General features: G+C 43.2%; 1 protein-coding gene across 1 annotated transcript in view; it reads right to left on the bottom strand.

Moving 5' to 3' along the window:
• The window catches only part of LOC104065539 (protocadherin alpha-C2-like), an 87,463-nt gene extending 63,669 nt beyond the window's left edge, over positions 1-23,794 (bottom strand). Inside the window, exon 1 of the mRNA XM_054080034.1 lies at positions 21,578-23,794. Coding sequence (XP_053936009.1) covers positions 21,578-23,659 — 2,082 coding nt within the window. The 5' untranslated portion in view covers positions 23,660-23,794. The remainder of the gene's footprint in view (positions 1-21,577) is intronic.
• Between the last annotated feature and the right edge of the window lie 3,974 nt (positions 23,795-27,768).

The following is a 27,768-nucleotide window of genomic DNA, read 5'->3' as shown; positions in this document are numbered from 1 at the left end:
TGACTTTCCCTTTCAAGGTTATATTTAGGATTAACTGCTTAATTGCTGTTTTCTTGATGTTGGAAAAAATCAAAGGCAAATTTACTAGGAAATTAAATCATTATAGCTATGCTATTTAAGAGACAGAAGTGAGGCAAATCACCACCTCTACCTCTGGCTGTTGCACTCAGACACAATTCCCATGCTTTCTGCAGCCAGAGGCTCAGCCACCACTACAGCGCTGTCTTCAGGGCAGAGTAGGCAGAACTGCCTAGTTATCACGGAAGTTCCTTGCTGCAGAACAGCTGAGCAACCAAAGGAACAACAAAGGTGTTGCCGAGGAGAGGCCTGAGTCTCTTCTCCCAAGGAACAAGTGATAGGATGAGAGGACCTCAAGTTGCTCCAGGGGAGGTTTAGATTGGATATTAGGAAACATTTCTTTATTGATGGAGTGGCGAAGCCCTGGAAGAGGCTACTGAGGGCAGTGGGGGAGTCTCCATCCCTGGAGGGGTTCAAGAAACATGTAGCTGTGGCACTTTAGGACATGGTTTAGCAGGCACGATGGTGTTGGGCTGATGGTTGGACTAGATGAGCTTAGAGTTCTTTTCCAACCTTAATGATTCTATGGGCTTCTACAATTCAGCAGAACAAGCCCAGGTTTGGTACAGGTTGTATTCAGCATCCTGCCCTGAGAAAAGACCCAAATGTGGTGTGAGGTGAAGAATTAGTGATTGTTTAGACTTCCAGTTCTCGATGTGGTAAGAAGGATGAAATCATCCCAAGAACAAATGGTTGAGGAAAACCTCCACCACAGAAACTACCCAGCTTTTGGCACAAATGAGAAAGACCTTGCTTAGCAACATGGCCAAACACCTAATATACCTCTACTCTCACCACCCTTGTGGTTGTGCTGTCAGCTGCAGGTCTTTGCCTACAGTTCTGATACATGAACTAGGAGCTCAAGTACACAGAGAGAAAATGAAAGCCCCTCAATTATTTTCAAGAGTAGCTGACAGCCGTAAAAAGAGGCAGCGGTGGATTAGAGCACAGGCCCATAAAACACACTGTGTCGGTGAGGATATTTTATGCTACTCCATGGATTTCTGTATTCCATGTGTCTGCACAGGAATGGCTGAGCATGGAAAGTAGGACAGGAAAATATTTTGGTTTGTCTGCTAATTCTCAGCAGGCATTTTCTGAGCTGAGAAGATTTTTACTTCAAATCCTACTTAAAAAAAAAAAAATCCATCTGCCCAAACTGTGCTGTGCTTGGACTATTTTTAACCTATAGCCACGTGTATGATGGGCAAAATGTTAATACTGCAGATTCTGCTGATATTAACTGACCTCAGGACACATTCCATTGATTTTCTTACTCAACAGAACCAGGAAGAGCATTTGACTCTGACTTACACCCTCTGCCAACGATTTTTGGTTTATAGTTGGGTTTCTCTTCAGGGTGCTGGCACACAGTGGGATCGCAGACCCTCCTTGCCCCCCCAAGTCTTTCCTAAACAGACACGCAAAAGCTGCTTCTTTCTTCTCTCTTGACTTGTAATCTGCACTCCTGCTATTTTATGCCCTTTACTGTACTTCTACAATTTCAGCCATATTTTCCCTTTAATAAGGTTATCAGAACATCGCAGAGAGCTGGATTCTGACTGTGCACTTACAAGCAGTACCTGATGATGTGCCAAAAGACTGTCTGCCAATAATTCTATGCAAAAAATAGCAACAATTTTGCTTTCTTATTTCTTGTGAATATTTAATCAACAATTTGAGCTCATTACTGTAACTAATCTGAGTCTTTCCTTTCAGTAATCCATGGTGTTTTACCTGCACGTATGTATTATCTTTCCTTTGACACGCAGAGATATGCAAAAAATTATATTTAAGATTAACATGTAGTAAGTGTGTATACTGGGCAATCCCAAACACAAATACAGGCCCGGTGGAGAATGGATTTGGAATAGACCTGAGGAGAACAACTTGAGGTACTGGGGGATGAGAAGCTCAACATGAGCCTGCAACATGCACTCACAGCCCAGAAATGAACCATGTCCAGGGCTGCATCCAAAGCAGTGGGGCCAGCAGGGAGGGAGGGGATTCTGCCCCTCTGCTTCGCTCTGGTGAGACCCCACCTAGAGCCCTGCATCCAGTTCTGGAGCTCTCAGCACAGGAAGGACATAAAACTGTTGGAGTGGGTCCAAAGGAGACCACTAAGATAATCTAAGGGCTGGAGCACCTCCCATATGAGGACAGGCTGAGAGAGTTAGGGTTGTTCAGCCTGGAGAGGGAGAGGGGGATCTTAGAGCAGCTTCCAGTACTGAAAGGGGCTCCAGGAAAGCTGTGGAGGGGCTCTTGATCAGGAATCACATGGATAGGACAACAGGGAATGGTTTTCAGCAGAAGGAGTGGAGATTAAATGAGAACTTCAGAAGAAATGTTTTGCTGTGAGGGTAGGGAGGCCCTGGCCCAGGTTGCCCAGAGAACTGGTGGCTGCCCCATCTTTGGAGGTGTTCAAAACCAAGTTGGATGGGGCTCAGAGCAATCTGCTCCAGTGGGAGGTGTCCCTGCCCATGGCAGGGGAGTGGAACTGAATGAGCTTTAAGGTCCCTTCCAACTCAAACCACTCAATGATTAGTAAGAGTTCAATATTTCTTTCCTTGAGCTCAAGAGTTCTTACTGGAGAGGCCAGAGTCATTGACCTAATGCAATATTCATTTAAAAGCTAGACTATATCTGGTGTTCAGCACTGGTTAGTACTCTAGTCTTAATGCAGATTTACCTTATGCATTTTACATGGATCATGTACTTGGCATGGGGAGGGTATCTTGCCTGGTCCTTAGCTGCTCTTCCAGAAGGGCAGAGATCTCCCACAGGTCATATCTGCCAACCTTACAGGGATACATCTCTTAGCCTAGTATACCTCAAACAATGCTACGCTTTCAGCTTTTAGCAGCTATGCTGAGTTCAGTGTATTTCATCTATTGAGCAAAGAAACCACAGAAGGACATGCGAGACTGAGTGATAAGCAGTGACAACGATATCAAATATACCCACCAAACTCAATCTCCTCTCCTTGTACTAATCAAAACACTGTCCTTCACAACCAGACCTGCAATGTCTCAACGTGATTCTTCTCTACTTTTTAAGCTGTTCTGTTTGGAGACAGGTTTCAGGATTGGGCATTTAGGATGCAAACTGTTACTGGTTCAGTAGGTGCAGTGGTACTGGGACGACGGTTGCACTGGATGATCTTAGAGGTCTTTCCCAACATTAATGATTATATGGCTACATGGTTAGGAAAAAAACTAGAATAGTATCCAGCACCAGTGTTCCTCCAGGGTTTCTTTATCATACTGAATGGTGGTTGAAGGCACAAAGTTTAGAGCCCTTCGAGTCCAGTCCACTGAGAAGGTGGCCACATCCCCCAAAACCATTAGCCCAGTGGTTGGAGAGGCATTTCTGTTGAAAGCAAGTCAGCTGCCAGCCAACAAAGTCAAGGTTCATGAGATAAAAGAGGCAGCTTAGTGCTGTGTCCTGGCAAGGATATAGTAAGAACAGGAGACCAGGTCTGGTCCCTGTCTGAAGGGTTTACGTATTCTAAATCAGAGTACAACCTGAAAACACTTCTGGGAGTAAGAACTAGGCCTCAGGAGAAGGTGAGGAAAGAGAGACAAGCACTAGGGATGGCAAAATTAAACCAGAAAGAGTCAAAAAGAGGCTTGGAAAGACAGGGAGGCACAAACCAATCAGTATTCGTCTCTTTTGAGTACTTAGTCCTGCAACCACAAACACCATAGTTATCTTTCTGCTGCACATACACTGAGAACAATCTTGACATTGTGTTTTCAAAGACTTTCAGTTCTTTTTCAGTCCTTAGGTCAAGAATTCTGGCACATCAACCCACCCACAACGGGAACTCTGCCAAATGTTAATACTGTGGAGCTATTTTCTGTTTTTTATAGTGCTTCAATATAAAAACCTTTACACTTTTCAGTCTGGCTAGAATCTCTCTGAAACAAAGCATCTTCACTCCAGGTAAAAGGATTAAAAGGAAAGCTATTACGTTTCTGAGCAATCAAACATTTTATCATTATCTTCCATCATGATACTCCTGTTTAATTACTGTTGCATCGTGCAATGACTTAGTTAAGCTCTGTTTATTTATTCTCATCTTTGATACTTCTGATTCGTTTGCTTATTTAATGTGTTTTTAGTGATGCTGGGAAACTCATCCCACACATGATGCTTCAAATAGCCTTTTTGTTCAAGAAGCATTGTCACATATTCTACTGACAAATCTCCACTGACCCTCAAGATGTACCAGACTTTAAAATTTTAGGCCAAGTTTCCTCTTAATACAGATTTAAAAAAATAATTACCCTTGTCCAGCCAAAACAAATATCTACTCATTAGAAGACAGATATAGAGGACAACAGAATAGTAAAAAATCAGTCAATCTAATTTTCATCCTTCCAGGACTTAAAAGGGAAAGGAAAGCTGGTGAGGGGCTCTTAATCAGTGAGGGCAGGGATAGGACAAGGGGGAAGTTTTCAGCTGAAAGAGGGGAGGCCAAGATGAGATCTTAGGAAGAAATATTTTGCTGTGAGGGTGAGGAGGCCCTGGTCCAGGTTGTCCAGAGCGGTGGTGGATGCCCATCCCTGGAGGTGTTCAAGGCCAGGTTGGATGGGGCTTTGAGCAGCCTGCTCCAGTGGGAGGTGTCCCTGCCCTTGGCAAGAGTCCCTCAGTCACACCAGTGCCCCAGTAAGCTGGTTTTAGGACAAACCATTTCCATCCTACTAGCCAGCACTGAGACCCCCGCTCACTCCAGCTGCTGACACTGCAGGCACCCACAGCCCTCCTCTCACTCCAGTAACCAACATCCAGTCCACTTATGCTGGTTGTCCCAGTAGTCAGCACTACCAGGTACAAAGCCTGCAGGACCCACTACAGTCCAGAGGACTATGGGCTCTAGAACCACCGACACTAGGGTATACTTGCTTATCAGCTGCAAAGTCCCTGTTTACCTGCGGTTTCTTCATAGCCCATCAGATAATGAGACTGACCAGATCCATTTCTGTTATTGCCTCAGTTATGTTTATTGGTCAGCTTTTATTGCTCCACGTGTTTGCCTCCCACTCTTTCCTTCTCATCCCAATCTGGCAATGTCCCTAGTCACATAATCTTACTGGAGAAAACAAATATTGTTTACACTATACATATCCTTACCAATTAGAGTGACTATCCAGATTCTTACCACTACCTCCCTTACCATGTGTCCATCAGGTTTGTCTCCATGTTCTTGTTTATGGTTCCTTTGACCAGATACCTTTAAAGAAGCAGACATGTTCCTTCCACATTTCACTTCACAGAATCACAGAATCATTAAGGTTGGAAAAGACCTCTCAGACCATCCAGTCCAATTGTCAGCCCAACACTACCATGTCTACTAACCCATGTCCCAAAGTGTCACATCTACACCTTTTTTTTTACTCCTTTCAGAAGACTCCACCACCGGGCTCCGGGCAGCCTCTGCCAGTGCTTAACCACTCTTTCAGTGAAGAAATTATCCCTAATACCCAATCTAAACCTCCCCTGGTACAAGTTTAGGCCATTTCCTCTTGTCCTATCACTTGTTACTTGGGAGAGCAGCACCCACCTCACCGCAATCTCCTTTCCAGGAGCTGCAGAGAGCGATGAGGTCTCCCCTCAGACTCCTCTTCTCCAGGCTAAACAGCCCCAGGTCCCTCAGCCACTCCACATAAGACTTGTTCTCCAGACCCTTCACCAGCTTAGTCATCCTGACTGCATACTCCTTGCTGTTAGACACAGCAGCCATCCTCTACGGCATTTTGTATTTCAGCATTAAACAAACCATACTTCTACTTTTTCTGTTGTGAACTTCCATAAGTATCTCCTTCAGAAAAAAAGCCCTCTGCATAGTTTCCCCTCTAGTACAACTCTCTGGGATTTAAAGTCAGTTCTTTATTTCTCTGTTCATCATCTCTAGCTTCTCTAATACTTTCCCTTGTGGCACTTAATGTTCTTCACTGATATCCAAATAAATGGCCCTTCTTCTACAGTTCTACACACCACCATAGTCGAACAACGAAATCTTTGTAGAGCCTCCTTCCTTCCACTCCAGAAGAAGACACTAAATATAACAGCACTCCAAATACACATATTACTCTTGATCTGATGAAAGTCTTACTGTAACTTGCTATTGGATTTAGATTATCATGTGTCTTTTTTTTTTGCCACGTGTTCCACATCTTTTGTTCCTCCTTTCTGCAGTTTCTATGGCAGTATCACCTCCCAGCTTTCTCTTTCCCTCCTGCCAGTTCTCATCTGACTTCTCTGAACCACGTAATATTCACCAATCATTCCTTATATTTGGTACTTTGCATTGGAACATCTCAAAGTACTTTCCAAAGGAGCAGTCAGAACAATCGACACACATTTACAATGGGAGAATGACTCACAATGGCAGAAGGACATGGCAATACAGATCCTGCCTATCCCTGCTCAGAGTTCAGTGCTCTGCTCATGGGATGACTTGGTCTGCTCCTGAGGGGCATGACCCTTCTCTGCACCCTGGACTGGGCACTGCTGGGTTTTCTTGCTCTCAGTCTTCCTAGTCTCAGCTCCAGCCCCAGCCTCGGCCATGGTCTGAGCCACAATCACCAAGTGCAATTACAGCAAGGTCCTGCCAGCTCTTGGCCAAAGCAGGGCTCTAAGCTGGCAGGACTCAGAGGAAACTCAGCTTTCCAGCTCTTGTAAGCATCCACCAAGTACAGTGAACAAGAATTTCTCAAAATCTTGTAACTCAGCCAACCTCAGCAAACCTCAATAGCTATCAAACATGGCACTGAGACCACTTCATAACAAACATTGAATCCTTTTTCCAAATTAGAATCCAGCAAGACTTTTAAAGGAAAGATCAGGTATTTTTATTATAGGCAAAAAAAGTATTTTTTCACTGCCTTCAGTTTGAGGAATGACCAAGCTGTTCAGTTGAACTTCTCTAACAGGAAATCTCCAGTTCACACATATAAAAACTCTCTAGTCTCTCAGAGTGGTGATAATTAATGGCATCAGACCAGTTTTACAATAAGTAGTGGTATAACCACAGTCTGAATACTAAAAGGTTTTCATTCATTCAATAATGGACAGAGCTAGAAGTGCAGAAGTTCATAGCTCCAAGACAACCAATTGCAATTGTTTTCATTAAACAAAAAGGGTAATTTGGAAGTTGCTCACAGTGCTAAATGTCTTTCCATCTGCAGGAAATTTGGGGAGGGGCTCCTGATCAGGGAGTGAAGGGAAAGGATGGAGGGGGGAGGTGGTTTTACACTGAAAGAGAGAAGACTGAGATGAGATGCCAGGGAGAAATGCTTTGCTGTGAGGGAAAATGCTTTGCTGATCCAGTAGGAGGTGTCCTTGCCTATGGCAGAGGGGGTGCAACTGGATGGGCTTTAAGGTCCCTTCTGACCCAAACCATTCCACATTTCTTTGATCTGTTCCTGATGTGAGCAATGTCTCTTCAAATGGCACGTTAACCCACCCTTTGGTTTAAGCAAAATATCCTCCATAAAAATAAAAAAGGTTTTCTGCTAGAAGTAAATTCAGTTTGAACACAAGATGCAACTGTACACAGTAATTACTGCTGCCCAGTTTCTCTCCGTGAAAGCGTTTTGAAAAACATGCCTTTTGGAAGAATTAATATTACATTAAAAATGCATGACATTAAGTGACTCTGTATTACTTATAATAGTAACTAAAAAGCATCTTTCAGGGAGAACATTTTTATATATAAAATTCTCCCACCTTTATTGGAAGCCAAGAAGGCTTGAGAATTAGCAGCAGCCAAACATCCTTGGAACAGTCTAATTGTAGAGCATTGTGGCTGCAAAAAAGGATAACTTTGCTGCCTCTGTGGAGGTGGCTGGAAGTCTTTGGCGCAGGGAGATGAAATATATTATGGGATAATGTAATATACACTCTTTTGGCATTTTTAATGTGTTTTAAATTGTCTCAAGTTAGGGAGATTTTCAAGAGTGCACATGAAAAACACTTAGGCCAAGACTGTGACTTATTTAGATCTAGACAATTTTTTTTTTAAAGTGCGAAAAGTATACAGCAATGTTTTCAAGACTGAAAAAAAAAAAAAAAAAGCACAACAAACCAACATCCACTGTAACCCCATTCTTCTGCTACTTCTGTTCTGGTATGACTCCTGTTCTACAGAAACAGGATCTTAGAATTGTTTGGGTTGGAAGGGACCTCAAAGCCCATCCAGTTCCAGCCCCTCTGCCATGGGCAGGGACACCTCCTACTGGATCAGGTTGCTCAAAGCCCCATCCAACCTGGCCTTGAACACCTCCGGGGATGGGGCAGCCACCACTACTCTGGGCATCCTAACAGCAAAACATTTCTTCCTCAGATTTCATCTCAACCTCCTCTCCTGCAACTTAATACCATTCCACCTCTCTGCACTCCCTGATCAAGAGCCCCTCCCCAGCTTTCCTGGAACTCCTTTCAGTGCTAGAAGCTGCTCTAAGTTCCTCCTAGAGCCTCCTCTTCTTCAGGCTGAACAAACTCAACTCTCTCAGTCTGTTCTTGTACAGGAGGTTCTCCAGCCCTGGGATCATCTCCATGGCCTCCTCTGAACTCAACCCAATAGTTCCATGTCCTTCCTGTGCTGAGGACTCCAGAGCTGAACGCAGGGGTCCAGATGAGGTCTCACGAGAGCAGAACAGGAAGGAAGGGAATAGGGACGTTTAAAGGTATCTGGCTTTTTTCAATGTTTTGGACTGCTGTGAGATGAAATCAAGACTCCCCAAAGTCCTCCAAGTCCAGAAGAAACTGCTGTGTCATTAAACAAATTATCATCTCCCTTCTCTAATGGAAGAATAACATAATGGCAGTCCTGACAATCTGCAAGCTGTTTAATCTTGAATACTAGATCCTGTGTAACTGTTAAATTTCTCCATCAGACTTAAAATAGCGTAATTTCAGATATGAGTCCCCTGTGAGGGAGAGATAATAAGGCTGCGAAGTGACGTGAAGTATGCTTGCAGGTCCTCAAATGTTTTTCTTTCCCCTACATGTACTTTCTACTACTGACCACAAGATTGTTAAAGACACAAGGAATGAATAAATTCTGATAGAATCAATTAGCCTTGATTGCAAGTAGGTAAGTAAGCACTGGAAAGGATGGATGATATGGATGGCATTACCATTTCATATTTTAAAGGAGAGATTTATGAATTATTAAAAAAAACCTGCCTGCTATCTGGCAGAAGGGAAAAGGAATTAAAAACTCCATATAAGACTTCAGTTTGGAGGGATCAGTGCAGTTGCCACCATTACAGTCAGCTCAGTGGTATCAATGACACAGCATGGGCACAGGGCTAGGTAGATACAGGTTCATTTTGAGGTATTAAGGATTTCCAGTAAACTGAAATTTACGTTATATCAGAATTATGCTTAATCTAAATGTGCTAGGAAAAAAAAAAAAACCACTTCCTTCTTGTTCTTTTGTCTTAGTACTATTTCTAATCTGGCAGCTATCTCTGCCCCATTAATTTCTCTGCCTCTTTAGCACTGCAGTGCACAAAATGTCATCCAGGAGAAGAGAAACACATTGATAGTATTGTCCTTTCAAGTCAAGCCATATGGAGAAGATTAAATTATTCAGTATGTATCATGTATGAAAACTGATGTTACTTTTAATCAGCTTCCTGATGACATTCGCCATTGCTTCTGTCAAACTGACCCAGGCTGCAGTGATTGCTTGTGACCCCTTTCCACCAACCTTGTTTGGGTGCTACAGTTACCAAGGCTCAAGCCAGAGTAACAGAACTTGTGAATGTTGCAGCAGAGGATGTTTGAAAGGTATCACAGAGTTTCCCTGCAAAAAAAGTAACAGATGAGCTACAGATTCATAAACCACAAACTCTCAGAAACATAGAATCATTAAAGATGGAAAAGAGCTCTAAGCTTGTCCAGCCTGACCATCAGCCCACCACCACCGTGCTTGCTAAACCATGTCCTCAGCTGTCATGTCTACATGTTTTTGAATCCCTCCAGGGATGGAGACTCCACCTGTGCCCTAGGCAGCCTCTGCCAGTGGTTCACCACCCTTTCAGTAAAGAAACTTCTACTAATATCAAGTTTAAACTTCCCCTAGCACAACTTGAGGCCATTTCCTCTCATACCATCACTTCAGTAAAGCAATTTCCACAGCTTCCAGCCATATCAGGATACTACACCATGGAGTATCTCCCCTCTTCCCTGTTTACAGCTATCCTAGAACCCTGAGCACGCATGACCAACAGCTGTTTCAACTCTGTCACCAGGCTCATCATTTATACAGCACTGTTTTACCTAAGGCATGCTCGTTTTGTAAAAGGAGAGAGAAGAAAATTAAAGTCTTCTCAGTTATAAGTAGCTGAGGATAAGGTAAGACCTAGGCTCCCTGTGGGAGATGAATTATTAACACAAATGCTTTCTAGAAATGGAAAATAGCTGTTCTACTGCAGAAAAAAAAAGATTCTTTGAGAAAAGAACTTAAGATTGCAGTCAAAAGTAATTTTGACTGGTTGAGACACCAAAACTTTTCCCAAAGCTCAGTGTGTGTGCTTTCAATCTCGTGCTTGTGCAGCAAAACAAAGCTTCCTCCTAAACTCGTGTTGCTTCAGTACGATCACCACTTGTAGTTGCAACTGGAGACAGCTGGGTACAACCCAGCATTAGAATCCACAAAAGCGGATGTCACCAGCAACTGACTGGGAAGGAATTTAGATGTCTTGGCATGATTTGCATATCTTTCATAGTGAGATTTGAGCATCTATTTGGAAATACCCAGAGATTTCAGAACGTCTGTAAAAGCATTTGAATATACACAGCTTTTGAAAATGGAATGAGAAATCATTTTTGGAAAAGCTAGGAACTCTTGAGCTTTTTAATTTTGCCACATTTCAAAGAGTCACAGAAAAATCTTATGTTGGAAAGGACCTCCTACTGTCCAGCAAGAATTTTCCTGTAACCATTTCCATTACTGCAATGCCCATTAGGTAGCAGAAAACTACTCTTAATTCCAGCCAAATGTTTTTGGTGGTTTTTTCTGGGTTTTCTTTTTTTTTTGTTGTGTTTTGTTTGTTTTGGATTTTTTTGGGTTTTGTTTGGTGAGGGGAGGGTACTTGGTGAGGGTGAAGGGGTTGTTAGTTTTCTTTTCCAATAAATTTGAACTCCAATATTTGCTGTTTTCAAAGAACCTAAATTACCGGCATTAAAGAATGCTGGACCCATATCATAGATGATAATACAAACAATACAGAAGCGAACCACTTGTTGATGAATTGTTAATTCATGTAATGGGGACTTACAGCTCCAGAACTCAATAGTTCAATTCAGACCTTATCCAAAAACACCCGGGTCCTCTCTAAGCAGCTTGAGTGAAGACAAGCTTTTTCCTGAGATGTGTCACAGAATCATAGAACGGTTTGAGTTGAAATGGAGCTTAAAGCCCATCCAGTTCCAGCCCCTGCCATGGGCAGGGACATCTCCCATTGGATCATGTTTCTCAAAGCCTCATCCAACCTGACCTACAGGGACTCACCAGATTAAGAGCTTCTTCAGCGTGGATTTGTATTCTATGGCTACATTCTGACCATGACTGAACTGGCATATTTCCATGTTCAGCATTAGCTCAGGTTAATTTTATGGGTAGTTTTTCAAATAAGGTGAGATGCATTAAAATGATTGAATGCCTTGTAGAGGAGCGTGACATTGTAAAAGAAGACAGGAGCTCGCTAATTCGAATCCCTAGGCAAATATATAATAAAATTAAAACAAAGATGAAAGTGGAAATAGCAGTCCTAAACCAAAAATGCAGAATCCTTTTAAGGTGTTCTACCTGGCAGCTCAGATTAGACAAGTCATTTATTAGGGTGATTTTACTACACCAACCCAAAAAAGGTGAGACAAGGCAGCAGCCGTATTTCCTCTGACTGGAGGGAAGAAATCACTTTCTTTTTCCATCAGATTTCCTTCCTACCAATACTAATATTGAAAATAAATACCTTCAGAGTTCAATTATCTTCAAAACCAAAAGCCAAACAAGCAAACGTTCACTTGAAGGACTATATAGAGATAATATGATTGATCTAGGCCATGTTCCATGAGACTAGGAATCTACAAAGAAGCAAACTAAGTCAACAGAAGGAAATTTGTTTACAATATCACATTTTAATGATTCCTGAACGGTTACAATTTTTCTCATGGTGTAAATCTTTTGGAGATAAACAGCAGACTGCTATAGAAAGCAGGATTATTTGAATTTTTTTTTAGGGGCTGGGAGCATGAGAGGTACAGAAAGAATGGGCAATGCAAGCAAATGGGGCTCTGGCTACAAATCTGAAAACCTTAGGAACCTCAAACGCCTCAGCCTGTGTTGTTGCAGTGTTCATTTGGTTTACAATGTAAAATATTAAGTCAGTCAGATTTCAGCACCTTTCAAATTCTTGTGCTTTTTGCAAGAGCCTTTCACAAGATCTGGTCACTGAACATTGAACTCAATTACCCTGAGTAGTGGTTTTACTGGCGTTTATCAGTATTCACAAAATTGTCCCTTTTCTACTAAACAAAACTCAAGTTCTGCAGTGCTTTTAGGCCTAACCAGATAGTTTGATTTCTTGGTATCTTAAGTAAAAATGGAAACCACAGAAAAGGTCTCTCTGAGCAACAGGTAATATGAGCGTGGGGTTTTTTCCTCTTCTGTTCACACAAAAGATTTCCCAAAGTACATATCAACAAACACTCTCAAAGCATATGGAGTGCAATGTTTCAGATAGAAATTCCTCAGCACCCCAGATCCTATGGATCCTCTCAAAGAGTACCCAGCACTAAAACCTTTTGTTACATTAACCCATTGCTCCCCAGCCACCACTGCACTTGTTGTGACTCAGCGATAAATACCCAGGAACATTGGTCTTTACAGACCAGCACACTTGGTCAATATTGTAGGCACAAACATGAAACCCAACATTTTTTGCTAGATCCTGTAACTTTAAGATAGCCTGATTTAGTTCTTATTATCTGAATTATAATTATAATAAACCAAAGGCTTAAACATGTTAAGTCTAAAAAAAACACCAAAAATCTCTGCAGTCCTCAGGCATTTACCCACTTTAGCAATGTCTGTCTCACGCTTGTAGCCCAGCACCCCCAGGAACTGCCCAAGAGTATTTTATCCACCAGGAAACCTACCAGAGGACATACTCCTTGTCCCAGAAGTCACACCTTATCTCCATCATCATCACACAGCTCTTCAAGGGAGAGTACACCCAGCACTAAAGACTACTAAAGACAACACAGAATCACAGACTGGTCGCATTTCAGTTTGTGCTCATTGCTTCTTTTCCTCTCACTGAAAAAAGCCTGGCTGTCTTCTTTACACTCTCCCTTCAGATATTTACATACATCTCTGGGCTAAGCAGTTCCCAGCTCTCTCAGCTTTTCCTCATATGAGAGATGCTCCAGCCTCTTACTTATCTTAGTTGCTACATTATTGGACTCTCTCCAACAGCTCCATCTCTCTCTTCTGCTGGGATTTGTGGAGCCTCACAAAGTTACAAGAATGAAATCAGGCTTCTATTGAAATCTCTTTATGTCTTAATTCTACAGGCCCGATCACAACCATGAGGATTTAAGACCATGCAATGAAAACTGCTTAAATAATGATATTGAGCCAACCTCCACAGAACTATTGGCTAGAAAGCAGAGCCTAATAGCTATCTAAAATATGTTCCAAAGACACATTGGAAACAGCTATGTAAGATGAAGAGCCCATTCAGCTGTAAAACTACTCCATTTCTGCATCCTTCAAAAGAATTGAGGAAGGACGAGGAACAGCACAGGCCCTTTTGGACCTAACTGCCTCAGGTTTTATGAATGAACATTGTAAACTTTGATTCTGCAGACTGATTGTGCAAAGTTGTTTGATTTTGAGAGGGCAGCTTTTGCAGAACATGAAAGACATTAAAAGACATCCAATAAGGTGTCAAGGAGGAAAGACCCATCAGGCTGGGGCAAGACCAGGGGGAGATGGAAGAAATAACAGATCAAAATATAAGTCATTCCTTTGGAGAAGAAAGGATTCAAAGAACAAAAATATGTTTGTGTTCCTTGGAGAGATTGCTCAAAGACTAGAGACAACAAATCTTTTCTTTATTTCTTAATGTACCTTCTCTCTGAGGCATTTAATTTTCACTTGCCATATGTATCGAATTTGCTGTTATTCTCCAAATGCCTCTGATTGCGTAAAACCTTTGAGTTGTCACCCTGCCCTTTTCTTTGCCTCACAAATCTCACCTGAATATCTTAATGCCTATGTGACTCCTTGGCTCCCTTTTCAGCTATCCTCAGGTTAATCATGACTCTAAACAGACCTCAAACAGCCATGCTCGGCAGAATTCCTTTCCTTACACTGAAAAAAGCCAAACTACTCCCCAATATACATAGTACAAGTACTGTTATATTGGGCCATGATAAAAGCCCAGTGGCCTCTCTCCAATGGGATATGGAGGATGCACAGCCTAACCGTACAAAACACATGCTATGCATGGATCAATCATCCCCTTGAAACACCACTTCATCTCACGATGGCAAATCTATATTTTCCTCTATTTTCACTATCTTAGAATTATGGAATGGTTTGGGTTGGAAGAGACTTTAAGGATCATCCAGTTCCAAGCCCCCTGCCATGGAAATGGACACATTGCACTGGATCAGGTTGCTCAAAGTCTCATCTTGAATGTGACATTGGCTATGTGACAAATTACTCCAGAGGATCAGAAATTGCCATCATCAAGGCAGAATAAAACACACCATCCTTCAGCATGCTCAGATCCCCACTACCTGATTTCCATCATGGGTTTCTAAAAGAACTGACAAATAAAAGCATAGGATTGAGGAGGGTTTGTTTTAGTTTGAGGGGGTTTTTTTAAGATAAATCTGTCAATACTGGAGCAGAAAAATCAGACGGGAGAAAAACACCTGCAATGTCAATAGTTTAGAATGGTAAAATCCAGCCTATGTGACCACAAACCCACTACCCTGCCTGTTTGGAGGAGGGAATGAACTACAAATGAAGGAAGAAGAAGAAGAAGGAATATTCTCATAGATTTATTTAATACAATTATTTACTAGATGGGTCTTCAATTCTCCTGAATGAAAACACAAACTGAAACTCATCTCATCTGTTCTGATTTCAGTGAAGCATTCAATACAGTGAGAAATTTAACAACGCACAAGAAGTTGGGCTATTTGAACAACAATTGAGGAAGATAATGACACGGTATCATTCTCTGCAGGAACAACTCAACACCTGTCACAGAAATGGATGATGTCCAATAACCCAAAGTACGAGTTCCCATAAGGTACTACTTCAAATCACAGAATGCTTTGGGTTGGAAGGGACCTTTACAGATCATCCAGTCCAACCCTCCTGCAGGAGAAGTGATGTCTTTAACCAGATCAGGTTTCTCAGAGCCCCATATGACCTGACCTTGAATGTTTCCAGGAATGCAAACATCCACGTTGACTTAGATCAACTAGTTTCAGTCATTTAAAATCTGTACATCTAGGCTCAGTGTTATGTCTAAACTCTTATGTTTAAGATGAACAGGATGAGGTGCTCTCAGCAAGTGTCTGTGACTTTAACACCTAAGGTTCAAACATCAAGCATTTAGATGGATAAAGTTAGGCAAAAGAACCAGCACCTTGGGAACCAAACTTCCCCCATCCACCTCTACCCCTTCTTATATGACTGATCAATTAACAGATTACAATCATGGAGAAAGTAACTGCAATCCCAAGATGTATTAGGTAATGTATCCTATATACCCTGGAGAGGGAAGCATACCTATAACTGTGGAGGAGGGCCTTTGTCTGAAATAGTATATCTAATTCTAGTCACATATTTGCAATAAATATATATCCACAGAGGAAGAACAGATGTGGACAACAGATATCAGCATGAATAGACAAGCACAGAGGTGACCTTAGAAAACAAGACTGAAAGAGGTTGATTTATTTAGCTCAGTCAAATTAAGCCTAAGTAAAAATGCGGTTACTCTCTAAACTATAAAGAAAGCAAGTCCCAAAGAGGGAAAATAACTACTTCTACTACAGGATATTGCTGGCACAGGAACAAATGTCTACAAATTCACAGCAAATAACTGTTGACAGGATGTCAAAAAAAGGTTTTGAAGCCTTAGAGGAATAACTTTCCAAAAGGAGTAATGAGTAAAACCTAGTTAATTTTGTAATTAAAATCAGTATTTTTACAATCCAAATTTAAAACTTTGAAGATGTAACACTTTATGAAGACAAAGGACATGACTTGACTTGGTTGAAATTGTATGTCTTATTCTATGTTTTCATACAAAAAATACTACTCACATCTAATTCTCTCTCAGCCCAGCTCAGCATCCAATCTCATCCTTCCCTGCCTATGACTGCCTTTGCCTTATGCATCTCCAAATACAGTCACGTTACTGTTCACATTCCCCCAAGCCCTTTGTCTCAAGCTGCTCCTCCTGTCACTCTCTCTTCTGCTACATCTATAAATAACACTCCAAGGCAGACATCAGACAAGCAAAGCTCCAGCCCTGGCATTTGCAGCCTTTCCTGAACACAGGGTACTTCTATTGAACATCAAAGCTGCGTTCTTCTTCACAAAAGGTAATTGGAATGGTCAGAAAGGGGGGAAACTACAGCAGTTTCCCTTGCTGAATTTTCTTTGACCATCACTCTTTCTAGGATTTTTCTTGGCCTCACCCCAAGAGTAACTTCTGTAGCCAAGAATTTTGCCTACACAATTGAACTGCTTAAAGGAAAGCTGGAGAGGGGCTCTTGATCAGGCATTGAAGAGACAGGACAAGGGGGGGACAGTTTCAAGCTGAAAGAGCGGAGATGGAGATGAGATCTTAGGAAAAAATTCTTTCCTGTGAGGGTGGGGAGGCCCTGGCCCAGGTTGCCCCATTCCTCGAGGTGTTCAAGGCCAGGCTGGATCAGGCTTTGAGCAACCTGATCTGCTATGGCAGGGGTTGGAACTGGATGAGCTTTAAGGTCTTTTCCAACCCAAACCATTCTATGACACTCTGATTCCATGAATTCTTACGATTTGGTCAGGTGACTGCTAGTTCTGGGCAAGTTGCTATCAGCACAGATAGAAAAAGAATGGGAAGATTTTTCTCACCTTGGCTACATTATACAGAGTGCTGCCATCAGAACAAGACACAGGGAGAGCTTACTCCTAGGCTGGTCTCTATTTGTGTAAGCCTCTGACACGTAGCCTGCAGCAATCCAGTCTAGACTGCACGCCGCTGTCTCAATCCAAGTGCATCCATTTTTTCTCACTGCAGATGCATGCCACATTGCACAAAAAGATTCCACTCGCATCACAGTTCAGCAAGAAATAGTTTCCTTTGCTAAGTTTGGGTCTATTTTTGAACATAACCTAAATACTGAATGTCAAATCACTGAGAGGTCACTACATACTGAACGTAGAAATATCTTACAGACCATTTGTGTAGTACAATGGACAACACAAGCAAAGAAAAGAACTGGACCAATCCATGGCCACGTCACAGTTCCAGAAATAGTCCTACCACTGCCTTTGTCTCCAATACAGCACAATATCACAGCTGAGTAGCACACTTTTCACTTCACTGTCACCTATCCTACATGGCAGAAAGGCAGCAAAATACTGAAAGAGATATGATTCTGGTTCACTGTGCTGCTACTATGGCCATACATGGTTCTATTTTTAGCTCTAACCTAAATAGAAGATGTAAAAGCACAAAAGGGTCTCATCTGTCTGCATGTGTAAATTCAGATGACCAAGAATAAAAAAGTTAGTTTTAGAATACATTTGATTTCTGGAATTTCAATTAAATTTTGATACGTGAAGACGTTTTGTCTATCTTCCACGCACTAAAAACTGTAATCCTCCCTTCAATTCAAAAAGTAAAAATTCGGGGATATTTATGTTCTGCTAAAATTGCAGTTTTGTATTCATTTTCAGTGCCCTGAATTATAAGAACAGAGTTTCTCCCAGTGCCTTTTAAATATTTGATGTTTTCTTTTTGCTACATTTAAATTCTTAAGGAGCAATACCACAATCTTGTCTCAGAAGTTCAAAAGGGCCACACACCTTTATATTTAACCCCAAATAAGTCAGTCTGAAAGCACTTTAAGACAAAATGCAGTCAACACCAAAACCTAAATTTTATTTTTACTGAAAATTCTATTGGCAAACACTGAAAAATTATAATCCTCTCATTTTAACAGTAAATATTAAATTGTAAAAATATTTCTTGCCAATTCCACACTGTGATCTTTCTGCATAGAAACCAGATCTAAGTCTGCAGGGAATTAGTGTAAGGACTGGTTTTCAAGAAAAAGCTGCAGTTCTCTTTCCCACCTCAGACGACTGGAAACTATTTTCAAGCATCTCTTTAAGATAGTTAGATTTTATTTCAAATCTTGGTGAATCTAAGGCATGTACAGAAAAGAAGGCACAGGAACTGTAGCTTCTGCTCAGTCCTGATTATTTGAACATGAATGTCATTTTAATGAGCTGCAAATTTTGCAAGAAATACGTACATTGTACATATACATATGTGCGTGTGTATGTGTATCATGGAATGGTTTGGGTTGGAAGGGACTTCAAAGCCTATTATATTCCACCTCCCACTGGATCAGGGGCTCCAAGTCCCATCCAACCTGGCCTTGAACACCTCCAGGGATGGGGCAGCCACCACTGCTCTGGGCGACCTGGGTCAGGGCCTCCCCACTCTCACAGCAAAACATTTCTTGCTAAAATCTCATCTCAATCTCCTCTCTTTCAGTTTAAACCACTCCCTCTCATGCTATCCCTGCCCCTCCCCAGCTTTCCTGGAGCCCCTCTCAGTACTGGAGTCTGCTCTAAAGTCTCCCCAAACCCTTCTCTTCTCCAGCTGAACAAGCCAAACTCTCTCAGCCTGTCCTCATATGTGAGGTGCTCCTATACTAGCCACCCTATATAGATACAGATATGTAGTTGATTCTCTGGTATAGTAGCCCCTGGAATCATTAGCACCAAATTAACAATAACTGGCATAATTTCATTTCTAAGTGTAGATCTGTTTTCACAGTTTCTGCCCTTGCTTCCCTACTCAGCTCAATTAATGCACAGCCTTTGGACATTCCATGTAGGTCACATCCATGGTTATCCATCTCTGCGTATGAGAAGCTAAAAAAATCAAATTGCCAAAAGTGACATCTGGGATTTATTTTGGTCACTACAAAAAGCTCCTAAGAAGTTGTCTCCTGTTTCAAGTTTAAAAGTTCACCTGAACAACTGGAATAGCTGAGATGATATGGGACACATCCTGGTTCTTCACATTACAGAAGTCAGGGATTCTTCATATTTTTACTATAATTCAGTTCATTAATGTGTTGGTGACTCAGGTTTCAAGATGTTGCTCAATAAGAACACAGGAATTATTTGCTCCAGGGGGTTGGTTCTTTTTCTATCACCTTTGTTATAGAAGTTTTGAAATTCTGACCCACCCTGCAAGCCAAGCATACGCCCCAAGACACTATCAGGGCTCTTGCAGACACCTGCTGAGTTAAAAACCTTTTTGGCAATCTCGTAGTTCCCCATTACAAAGGTTCTAATTCAGCCTTTTTTCCAGATCCTCAAAATAAACAGTGTTATTCCCAAAGTACACCCGTGCATTTGGTACAATTTTTTTATATACTGCCAGTTGCTCTTTTCCTGGACTCTACAGAAAAATGCTGATGCTTCTGCTCTTGCCAGTTTTATTCTACCTCTTCTTTGTGTAGTGAGATACCTGTGACAAGTCCAACCCTCTGCCACTACAGAGAACAGAACTCAAAACTGGTTATGCCTTCAATTAAATACCAGGTAAACCATTATGAGCAAATCAAATAAATATTTGAGAAAAGGTCATTCCTTTTCAGTAGGTTTTATGCAAAAAAAGGTGTTCAGAAAAGAGACGGGGGGGGGGGGGAACTCCACAACCCACAAACTTATTTCAGCTTGCCAACAGGTAAATAAGAGAAGGCACAATAAACTAATAGCATATTTGAGAACAAATCAGGAATGTTTTCTAGAACAAGGGAAAATTTACTAAAAATCACTACTTGGAAATTCAAGTGTTATAAAAGGAAGAGCTTTTTCAGATCCTGTAGAGCTGAATATGTATTTGATTATCCAAAATGTATTTGATTATTCAAGGATATCTAAAGCTACCCTTACACCATAGAATCATAGAACGGTTTAGGTTGGAAAAGACCTTAAAGATCAATCATTTTCAACTTCCCTGCCATTGGCAGGGACATCTCTCACTGGATCAAGTTGGTCAGAGCCTCATCCAACCTGGTCTTTGTTCCAACAGGGAATTCAGACAATTCAGTTTATTTAAAGGTGCAATACTGATTTCAGAAATGAAAACAAACATCATGGTTATAGACTTAGGGCAAACACTAATAACTGCAAATTAGGGTAAAAACAAGTGCAGGAAGTGAATCATACTATGTATGTCTAGCATGGGTTCTTACATTTGCCTTAGAAACATCTGGAACAGCTCCTCCCACAGCAATGGACAGAGACAACAGCGGTGAGTTACTGTTACGCACACTAAGGATTTGACAGTCTACAGGCAAAATATTTCAAACCTTCACAAAAATACAGACAACTCACAGCACCTATTAAAAACATAACCGGTATTATTTTGCCTATAAGAAAACTAAATCTCAGACAATTGATGCAGCAACACCCAGCAGATCAGATCTGGAGGCATATCCCTACACACACCATGATCACCATAAGATATTTTCTCCTGTGAAATCCCTTGTCACGCTAGTGAGAAGAACTGAGCTTGGTCAGAGGCTTAGAAGAGCCTGAGATTTTAGATTTACAAAACCTATGGATTGCTTGGAAAGTGCAACGAGCACTACACAGTACATTTCCTAAAGAGGTGCTGGGTAGTGCATTTGTGCTACTCCCCCACAGGCTTACCTTGAGCATTGTAAGCCAGCATCTTGGCTCAGCAAACTACTCACTCTGCAACGAAAAAGTCTCAGGTATTGGAGGGGGATAAATAATTAAATAAATAAATGATTGCAGGCTCCGTACAGTCTAGATTAGAACCACGTATGGGTTAGAAACTTGGCTGGACTATTATAATGACTTTACTTAGCTACCCAAAGACAATGGTTTGGCTTGCAAGGTATTTAGTTTTCACTTACATTGTCTTTACCTTCAGTTATGTCTGAAGGTCCTAAATGGCTGGGTGGAAAAAACAAATCCCCTTTGTCATCCCATGACCATGTTTCACCCAAAGAGATCTTAGCTCTAGGAAGGACAGAAAAGGAACTGAAGTTTTCTCCAGGTGCCGTGAGATGATACCTGCTCTCCTGCAAGTCCCCTCAGTACCTTCTTCCACACTGAGAGCAACCCAGCATAGACATGAGGCCACATGCCTTGGAGAATCAAAATGCAAGAAGTACTTACCACAAGAACAGCACTCAACTGATCGCTTTGGACCTGCTGCACTTGGATGCAGGGTCCTGGTACTTGTAACTTTGAGCTGCTGGGAACGTTCCCAGCACCACCATTTGGCTTTCCGCTGTTATTTGGCCCAAGACCTACAGATGCCTTGTACAAGTAGGTATGGGTCAGTTTACCCACACCAGTGACCTCCAGCATGTCCAGTGGGAGGTGGGAGCTGGGAAGCATATGAACACTATAGCAATACTTCTCATACTCATCAGCTGGGCAGCAGCAAGTCCGGCAGTGACAGAGCCGCACAATGACAAGAAAGAGGAGGAATGCCGCAAAGATGCAGGAGACACAGGCAAGGGAAACAATCAAGTAGATGTTTGTAGCATTGAGCAGTGGTGGTGGCTCCCCATTGTCATCGAAGTCTGGCAGTACCTGGGGCAGGGTGTCAGCCAGCAAGATGCCCACCGTCACTGTAGATGAGAGTGGTGGATCCCCATGGTCCCGCACCACCACAACCACCTTGTGCTTGAGGAAGTCAGTGGTGCGCAAGGAGCGGGTGGTGCGCAGCTCACCAGTGTGAGGTTCCAAGCGGAACAGGCTGGAGTCAGAGGACTGGGCGAGGTGATAGGAGAGCCAAGCGTTCTGTGCATAGTCCTCATCATCTGCCACCACTTTGGTCACCAAGTAGTCCTCCTCAGCCAGGCGGGGCACAACCTCCACAGCTACTGAGCCATTCTGGCTGATGGGGTACAGGATGGATGGGGCATTGTCATTCTGGTCTGAGATGTAAACATTCACAGCTATGGCAGCGCTCAAGGCTGGTGACCCATTATCCTTGGCTTCCACTTGGAAAGAAAAGTTCCTAAGCTGCTCAAAGTCAAAGGCACGTGTTGCATAGATGCTTCCATTGGCCAAGCTCACAGACAAAAAGCTGGCCAGGGCACTGCCTGCAACTGTGGAATTCCTGAGCACATAAGAAACCCGTCCGTTCTCCTCCATATCGAGGTCAGATGCTGAGGCTTGAAAGAGAAAAGCACCAAGTGGATTGTTCTCCTCCACAAATACATCAAATGTGTCAGCACTGAAGACGGGGGGGTTATCATTCACATCAGAAATCTGCACCCAAAGGATCTTCTGAGTGGTGATAGGTGGAGAGCCCAAGTCTGTGGCAGTAATGGTGATGTTGTACTCACTGATCAGCTCTCGGTCCAGGAGTCCACTGGTGACCAGGCTGTAGTAGTTTTCAAGGGAAGGCTTTAACTGGAAGGGAAGGTTATCAGGGACCTGGCAGTTCACTTTCCCATTCTCCCCAGGGTCCTTATCCATAATACTCAGCAGAGCTATCACTGTGCCAGGAACAGCATCTTCAGGAACGGGACTGGAAAGGGATGTAATTGTTATCTCAGGGCCATGATTGTTCACATCAGTGATTTCCACCAGCAACTTAGCTGTGCTGGACATGCCAAACGCCCCGTTATCCCTTGCTTCAACAAGCATCTCAAGGAGAGGTCTCTGAACAGCTAAAACGCCACTGACTGTCACCTCCCCAGTGTGCGGGTGAATTACGAACATTCCCTGTAGATCAGCAGAAGTACTATTGCTAAACGAATACCTGATCTCTCCATTTGGACCTTCATCCAAGTCCGTGGCATGCACTTGCACTACCAAAGTGCCACTGGGGGAGTTTTCCAAGATACTCGCCCTGTAGACCGAGTGCTCAAATTCTGGTGCATTGTCATTGGTATCCAGCACAGTCACAATGACTGGGATATCACCGGACTTTGGAGGATTCCCACCATCTTTGGCTGTAAGGACAAGTTTGTGAGTGGCTTGCTGCTCCCTGTCTAAGGCTTTCTTCAGCACCAATTCAGGATATTTACTCCCGTCCCCACGGGTCTGCATTTCCAAATGGAAATGTTCATCAGAGCTCAGGGTATAATTCTGGACACTGTTGGTACCTTCATCAAGATCCTGGGCGTTGGGGAGTGAAAACCGTGCCCCGGGTGACAGGAACTCAGGCACGTTTATATGATATTCACTTAAAGGAAAGATGGGGGAGTTGTCATTTATGTCCAAGACTTTAAATTCCATCCTATAAAGCTCTAGAGGGTTTTCTAACACGAGTTCGTAATTCAGAAGACAGGCAGACTTTAACTCACAAAGCTGCTCTCTGTCTATGGGCTCGTTAACAGATAAAGCCCCCGTGCTTCCGTTTATATTAAAATATTGCTTACTTGAACCGGTGATCATGCGAAATTTCCGAGTTGAAAGTGTAGCTGCATCTATTCCCAAATCCTTCGCTATGTTCCCAACAGATGCTCCACGCTCTGTCTCCTCGGCGATGGAATACACTACTTGCCCATCCGCGGTGCAGCAAATAAGGCAGAAGACCATTAAATAGACCCGCATTCTTCCTCCCCTGGCTCAGCTCCCCGCAGACCGGCTCAGCAGGAACATAATCCAGAATTTCAGCAAACCCCTCGAAGTTCCCACTGCGAAGCGAACGGGCTCCGGGAGACACCGGGGGACATCGGGGTGGGGAGCGGGGGCCACCGGCGGCAAGGCGAGAAGTTGTCTGCAGGCGGCCCGGCCCCGCAGCGGCTCCCCCCGCACCGCCGGCTGCCGTGCGGGGAGCGGCGGCAGCTCCGCTCCGCTGCCGCTCGCTGAGACCGGGGCCCCGCGGGTCTCAATCCACGCGCGGCGGCGGCGGCGCCACCCAGAGGCCGCGGCGGCACCGGCACCGCCGAGGTGGGGGCTGCGCTCCCCCCGCCGCTTCTCTGTCCCTCCCCCTCTCCTAACGCCCTGGCGGAAAACCGGGGGGGTCCGGGCACTCGAGTCCGTGGCATGGAGGCGCTTCCCTGAAGGAGAGAGGCAGAGCAGACTCCCCGCTCCCTCCCTCCGCTCCCAGCGGGAGGATGCGCCGCCGCCCGCTGTCAGAGCAGAGCGGCGGGAGAGAAACGCGGATGAGAAGTGACAGGCATCGGCCAAACACGGGGCAGCGCAGCCCAGGCAGGCTCCGGCTGAGCACTGCAGCTCCCGGGGCGGGGAGGGTGTTAAGAGCGCAGTTAGAGGAGGCAATCGAGTCTACCGCTGTTAAACTTAAGGGGGGTAGGGGGATGGGAGGGAGGGAAGAAACAAGGAGGGAAAAAGAAAAAAGAAGAAAAAAGAAAAAAGAAAAAAGAAAAAAGAAAAAAGAAAAAAGAAAAAAGAAAAAAGAAAAAAGAAAAGAAAAGAAAAGAAAAGAAAAGAAAAGAAAAGAAAAGAAAAGAAAAGAAAAGAAAAGAAAAGAAAAGAAAAGAAAAGAAAAGAAAAGAAAAGAAAAGAAAAGAAAAGAAAAGAAAAGAAAAGAAAAGAAAAGAAAAGAAAAGAAAAAGGCAGATGAGGGGAAAATTAAAAAGGAAGGGGGGGAGAGAAAAGGGAAGGGAGTGAGAAAAAGGAAGAGAGATAAAAGAGATGATAAAAAAAATAAGCCTCTTTCCCACTTCGCCTTCTGAACAAAGTAAATCAACACAGATTATTGGAGAGAAGGTGGCTCTCTCCTCCGAGAGTCCCCCGTTGGATCCCCCGCCGTCACAGATGAGCTCCCATCCAGCCCATCAAAGCAGGATGGGGATGGCTCGGGTGGGCGGGGGAAACCTGGAGGCTCCAGCAGACGAATTACTTGTGGAGAAGTAAATATCTGCGCCAGAAAAGTCTTGTATTTAGGACATGCCCATGGACTTGGGGGAGAAACGACCTGGTGTCACACAGAGATCACAGATCACAACTGGAAAAAGAAATCAAAGCACTCTGCTCCCTCGAATTTCCACAGCGAGGGCACAGTCAGCAACCACCCCCAAAGCAGGTGGGAGAAGGTAGAAAGCATTTCAAATACCCTCCTGGAAAACCTTCCTGGAATGACCTTCAGCAACAACCTACACAGATGGACTTCAAGCCCTGACAACCCCTCCGGTCTCCTCTGTTCCCAGCTGCCCACTGTGAAAGCTTATTATCACGAGATCCTGATTGATCAGAAGCTAACAGAGGCTACAAATGTGCGACAAGGACAGATCTTAACCCTTCTTGTGTTCACTGCGTTTCTTTATGCAGCCGAGAATTTCCAGGCGAGTGAAAAAGAGCATTTCAATTATACAGAGCCTTTCAAAATAGGAGCAAATCGGGAACACAGCCAAAAGTTGTACATTAAATAAAAAACGCCATATATCTGTTTGTATCCTCACAACTCAGCAAAACCTCCCAGTGAGGTTTCCATTCTGCCCGCACCGGAGCAAGGGTTGGTCAGCCCTAGCATAAGCATCTGCGGATATTAGGATTATTTGACTCCAGGGACCCTGGCAGTACCTGAATGTTGCCTTTTACATGTCCCGCACTGACGCCACAGCACCGGTTAGAGCTAGAGAGAAAAAGAGCGGAGGGCCGAGTGCAGGAGTTGTGGAGTGTTGTGCATCCACCTTAATTCACACACTCCTTAAATTTGTTCAATGGAGCACGGCACATGGTATACATTGTAAATACTCTTACTGTTTACTTTGGCATTTCAAATTACACTGTTTATTTTGGCATTTATTTTCTTTGGTTGCCATCTGCAGAAATCCCCAATTCCCACCTAACCCCCTTAAAGTTATCATCCAAGCTTCTACTCCCCAAATTTGCCCTACTCTTCTGTCAAGATACGATGGCTTCTACAACATGTGAAAAAGGTTTTCTGGTCTGTAGTGATTCACAGACATTTTAAACATGCTGAACGAACACAATATCACCTACTAAAGTTACATGAAAGGCCGATAAACGTCCCTTAACATTGGTCTTTGGCCGGGTGTTGTGTCCCAGCTGCACGCACAGAGACTCTGCTCATCTCTCTGTCACTAGTTTGCAATGAAGAAACCCAAGAATTTTAGGCTCAGGTTCCTCCTGTTAAAGAGAAAAACCTACTCAAAGGCAGATTTTGTTTAAATCTTAATATCGGAATAACAAGCTGTGGTTATGCATACGGGAGCCTGAAATACCAGCAGTGCTAAAAAAAAAGAAAATTATTAATGAACAGCAGGCAAAACCCAAATGAATTGTATATTGGCTTCTTTCCAATACGCACTCACCTTTTGAAAAGTATCTGGCAACTTACACTCATTTTTGTCTTTAATTCACACATTTACTCCTCATTTATGATCATAAATAACTTCTTCAGCTTTGTTCTACAGCTCTTAAACTTTCTAGCGTTGCCTAATGCTTCCCTCCAGGCCTCTAAGTGAACCTGCCTTTATTTCTTTTTGATGTTTTTTAAATCTTACAGCCTTGCTGTTTTGGTGCCCTTCATCCTGTCTTCTACGCTCTACTGTAGACAGTGACGTCCCCAGCTTCACTCACCGCAACACGCGTGTTACCAACACCATCTCAAAACCATGCTCCTCCTACACCTCTTTTCCAGTCCAGCCTGGATGAACGCCTGAACCACACCCCTTCCAGCAGACAGCTCGGGTGATGGCCAAACCCCAGTGCTTAGTAATACTAAATATCTAGAGTCAGTTACACCACTTCTGCCGTGAGGGAGTAATACCATTGTGCCATAAGGGCAGAATCCAGCCGTGTCCTGGGTGTGAAGCTACTCTGCTCGGTAGAGTCCCAAAGTTCATTTGTGCTCAGCCTTCCACATCCAACTGCCCCGGGGCTTTCAAGGATGCCTTTACACTCAGTTTCTCCACTCTCACTCGTTTCTACTTAAACCCGCTTTTCAAAGTTTTCAGTCTCAATGATCTCCTCTCCATCTCAAGTCTTAGTCAACCCTAGCCGTGTTATTTGTACATCAGTTGTAATTAACACCTTTAAGGTAGACATTTCTCTTGGTATTGATACCGAAAATGTCGGCAAACAAAACTCTCTAAGACTCGTTTTGGAGTTTTAGAAAGCAAGTATCTTTTATCTGGCAGGCACAACGTGCGAGAGTGATTTCCATCAATAATGTGAAACGAAACAAGAGCTGGTTACCGAATGTATTTCCCACTTACTTATATTCTATTACTTTCCAAGGTGTAACTTTAATGTTAATACAGAACTTGGCAACAGTCAAAACTCTTGCTAATTTGGAGGGGGTTAAGCTCTCTGGTCTTTGAGACAGGAAATATTTCAGAGGAGATTACAGAAGAGAATCTGTTCAGCACAGCCATACTGAACGTGAGGCGTTATCATCTTCAAAGAATGGATAG

Source organism: Cuculus canorus, chromosome 14 (genome assembly GCF_017976375.1).
Source record: "Cuculus canorus isolate bCucCan1 chromosome 14, bCucCan1.pri, whole genome shotgun sequence".
NCBI lineage: Eukaryota > Metazoa > Chordata > Aves > Cuculiformes > Cuculidae > Cuculus > Cuculus canorus.
This window is presented reverse-complemented; position numbering and strand designations above follow the sequence as displayed.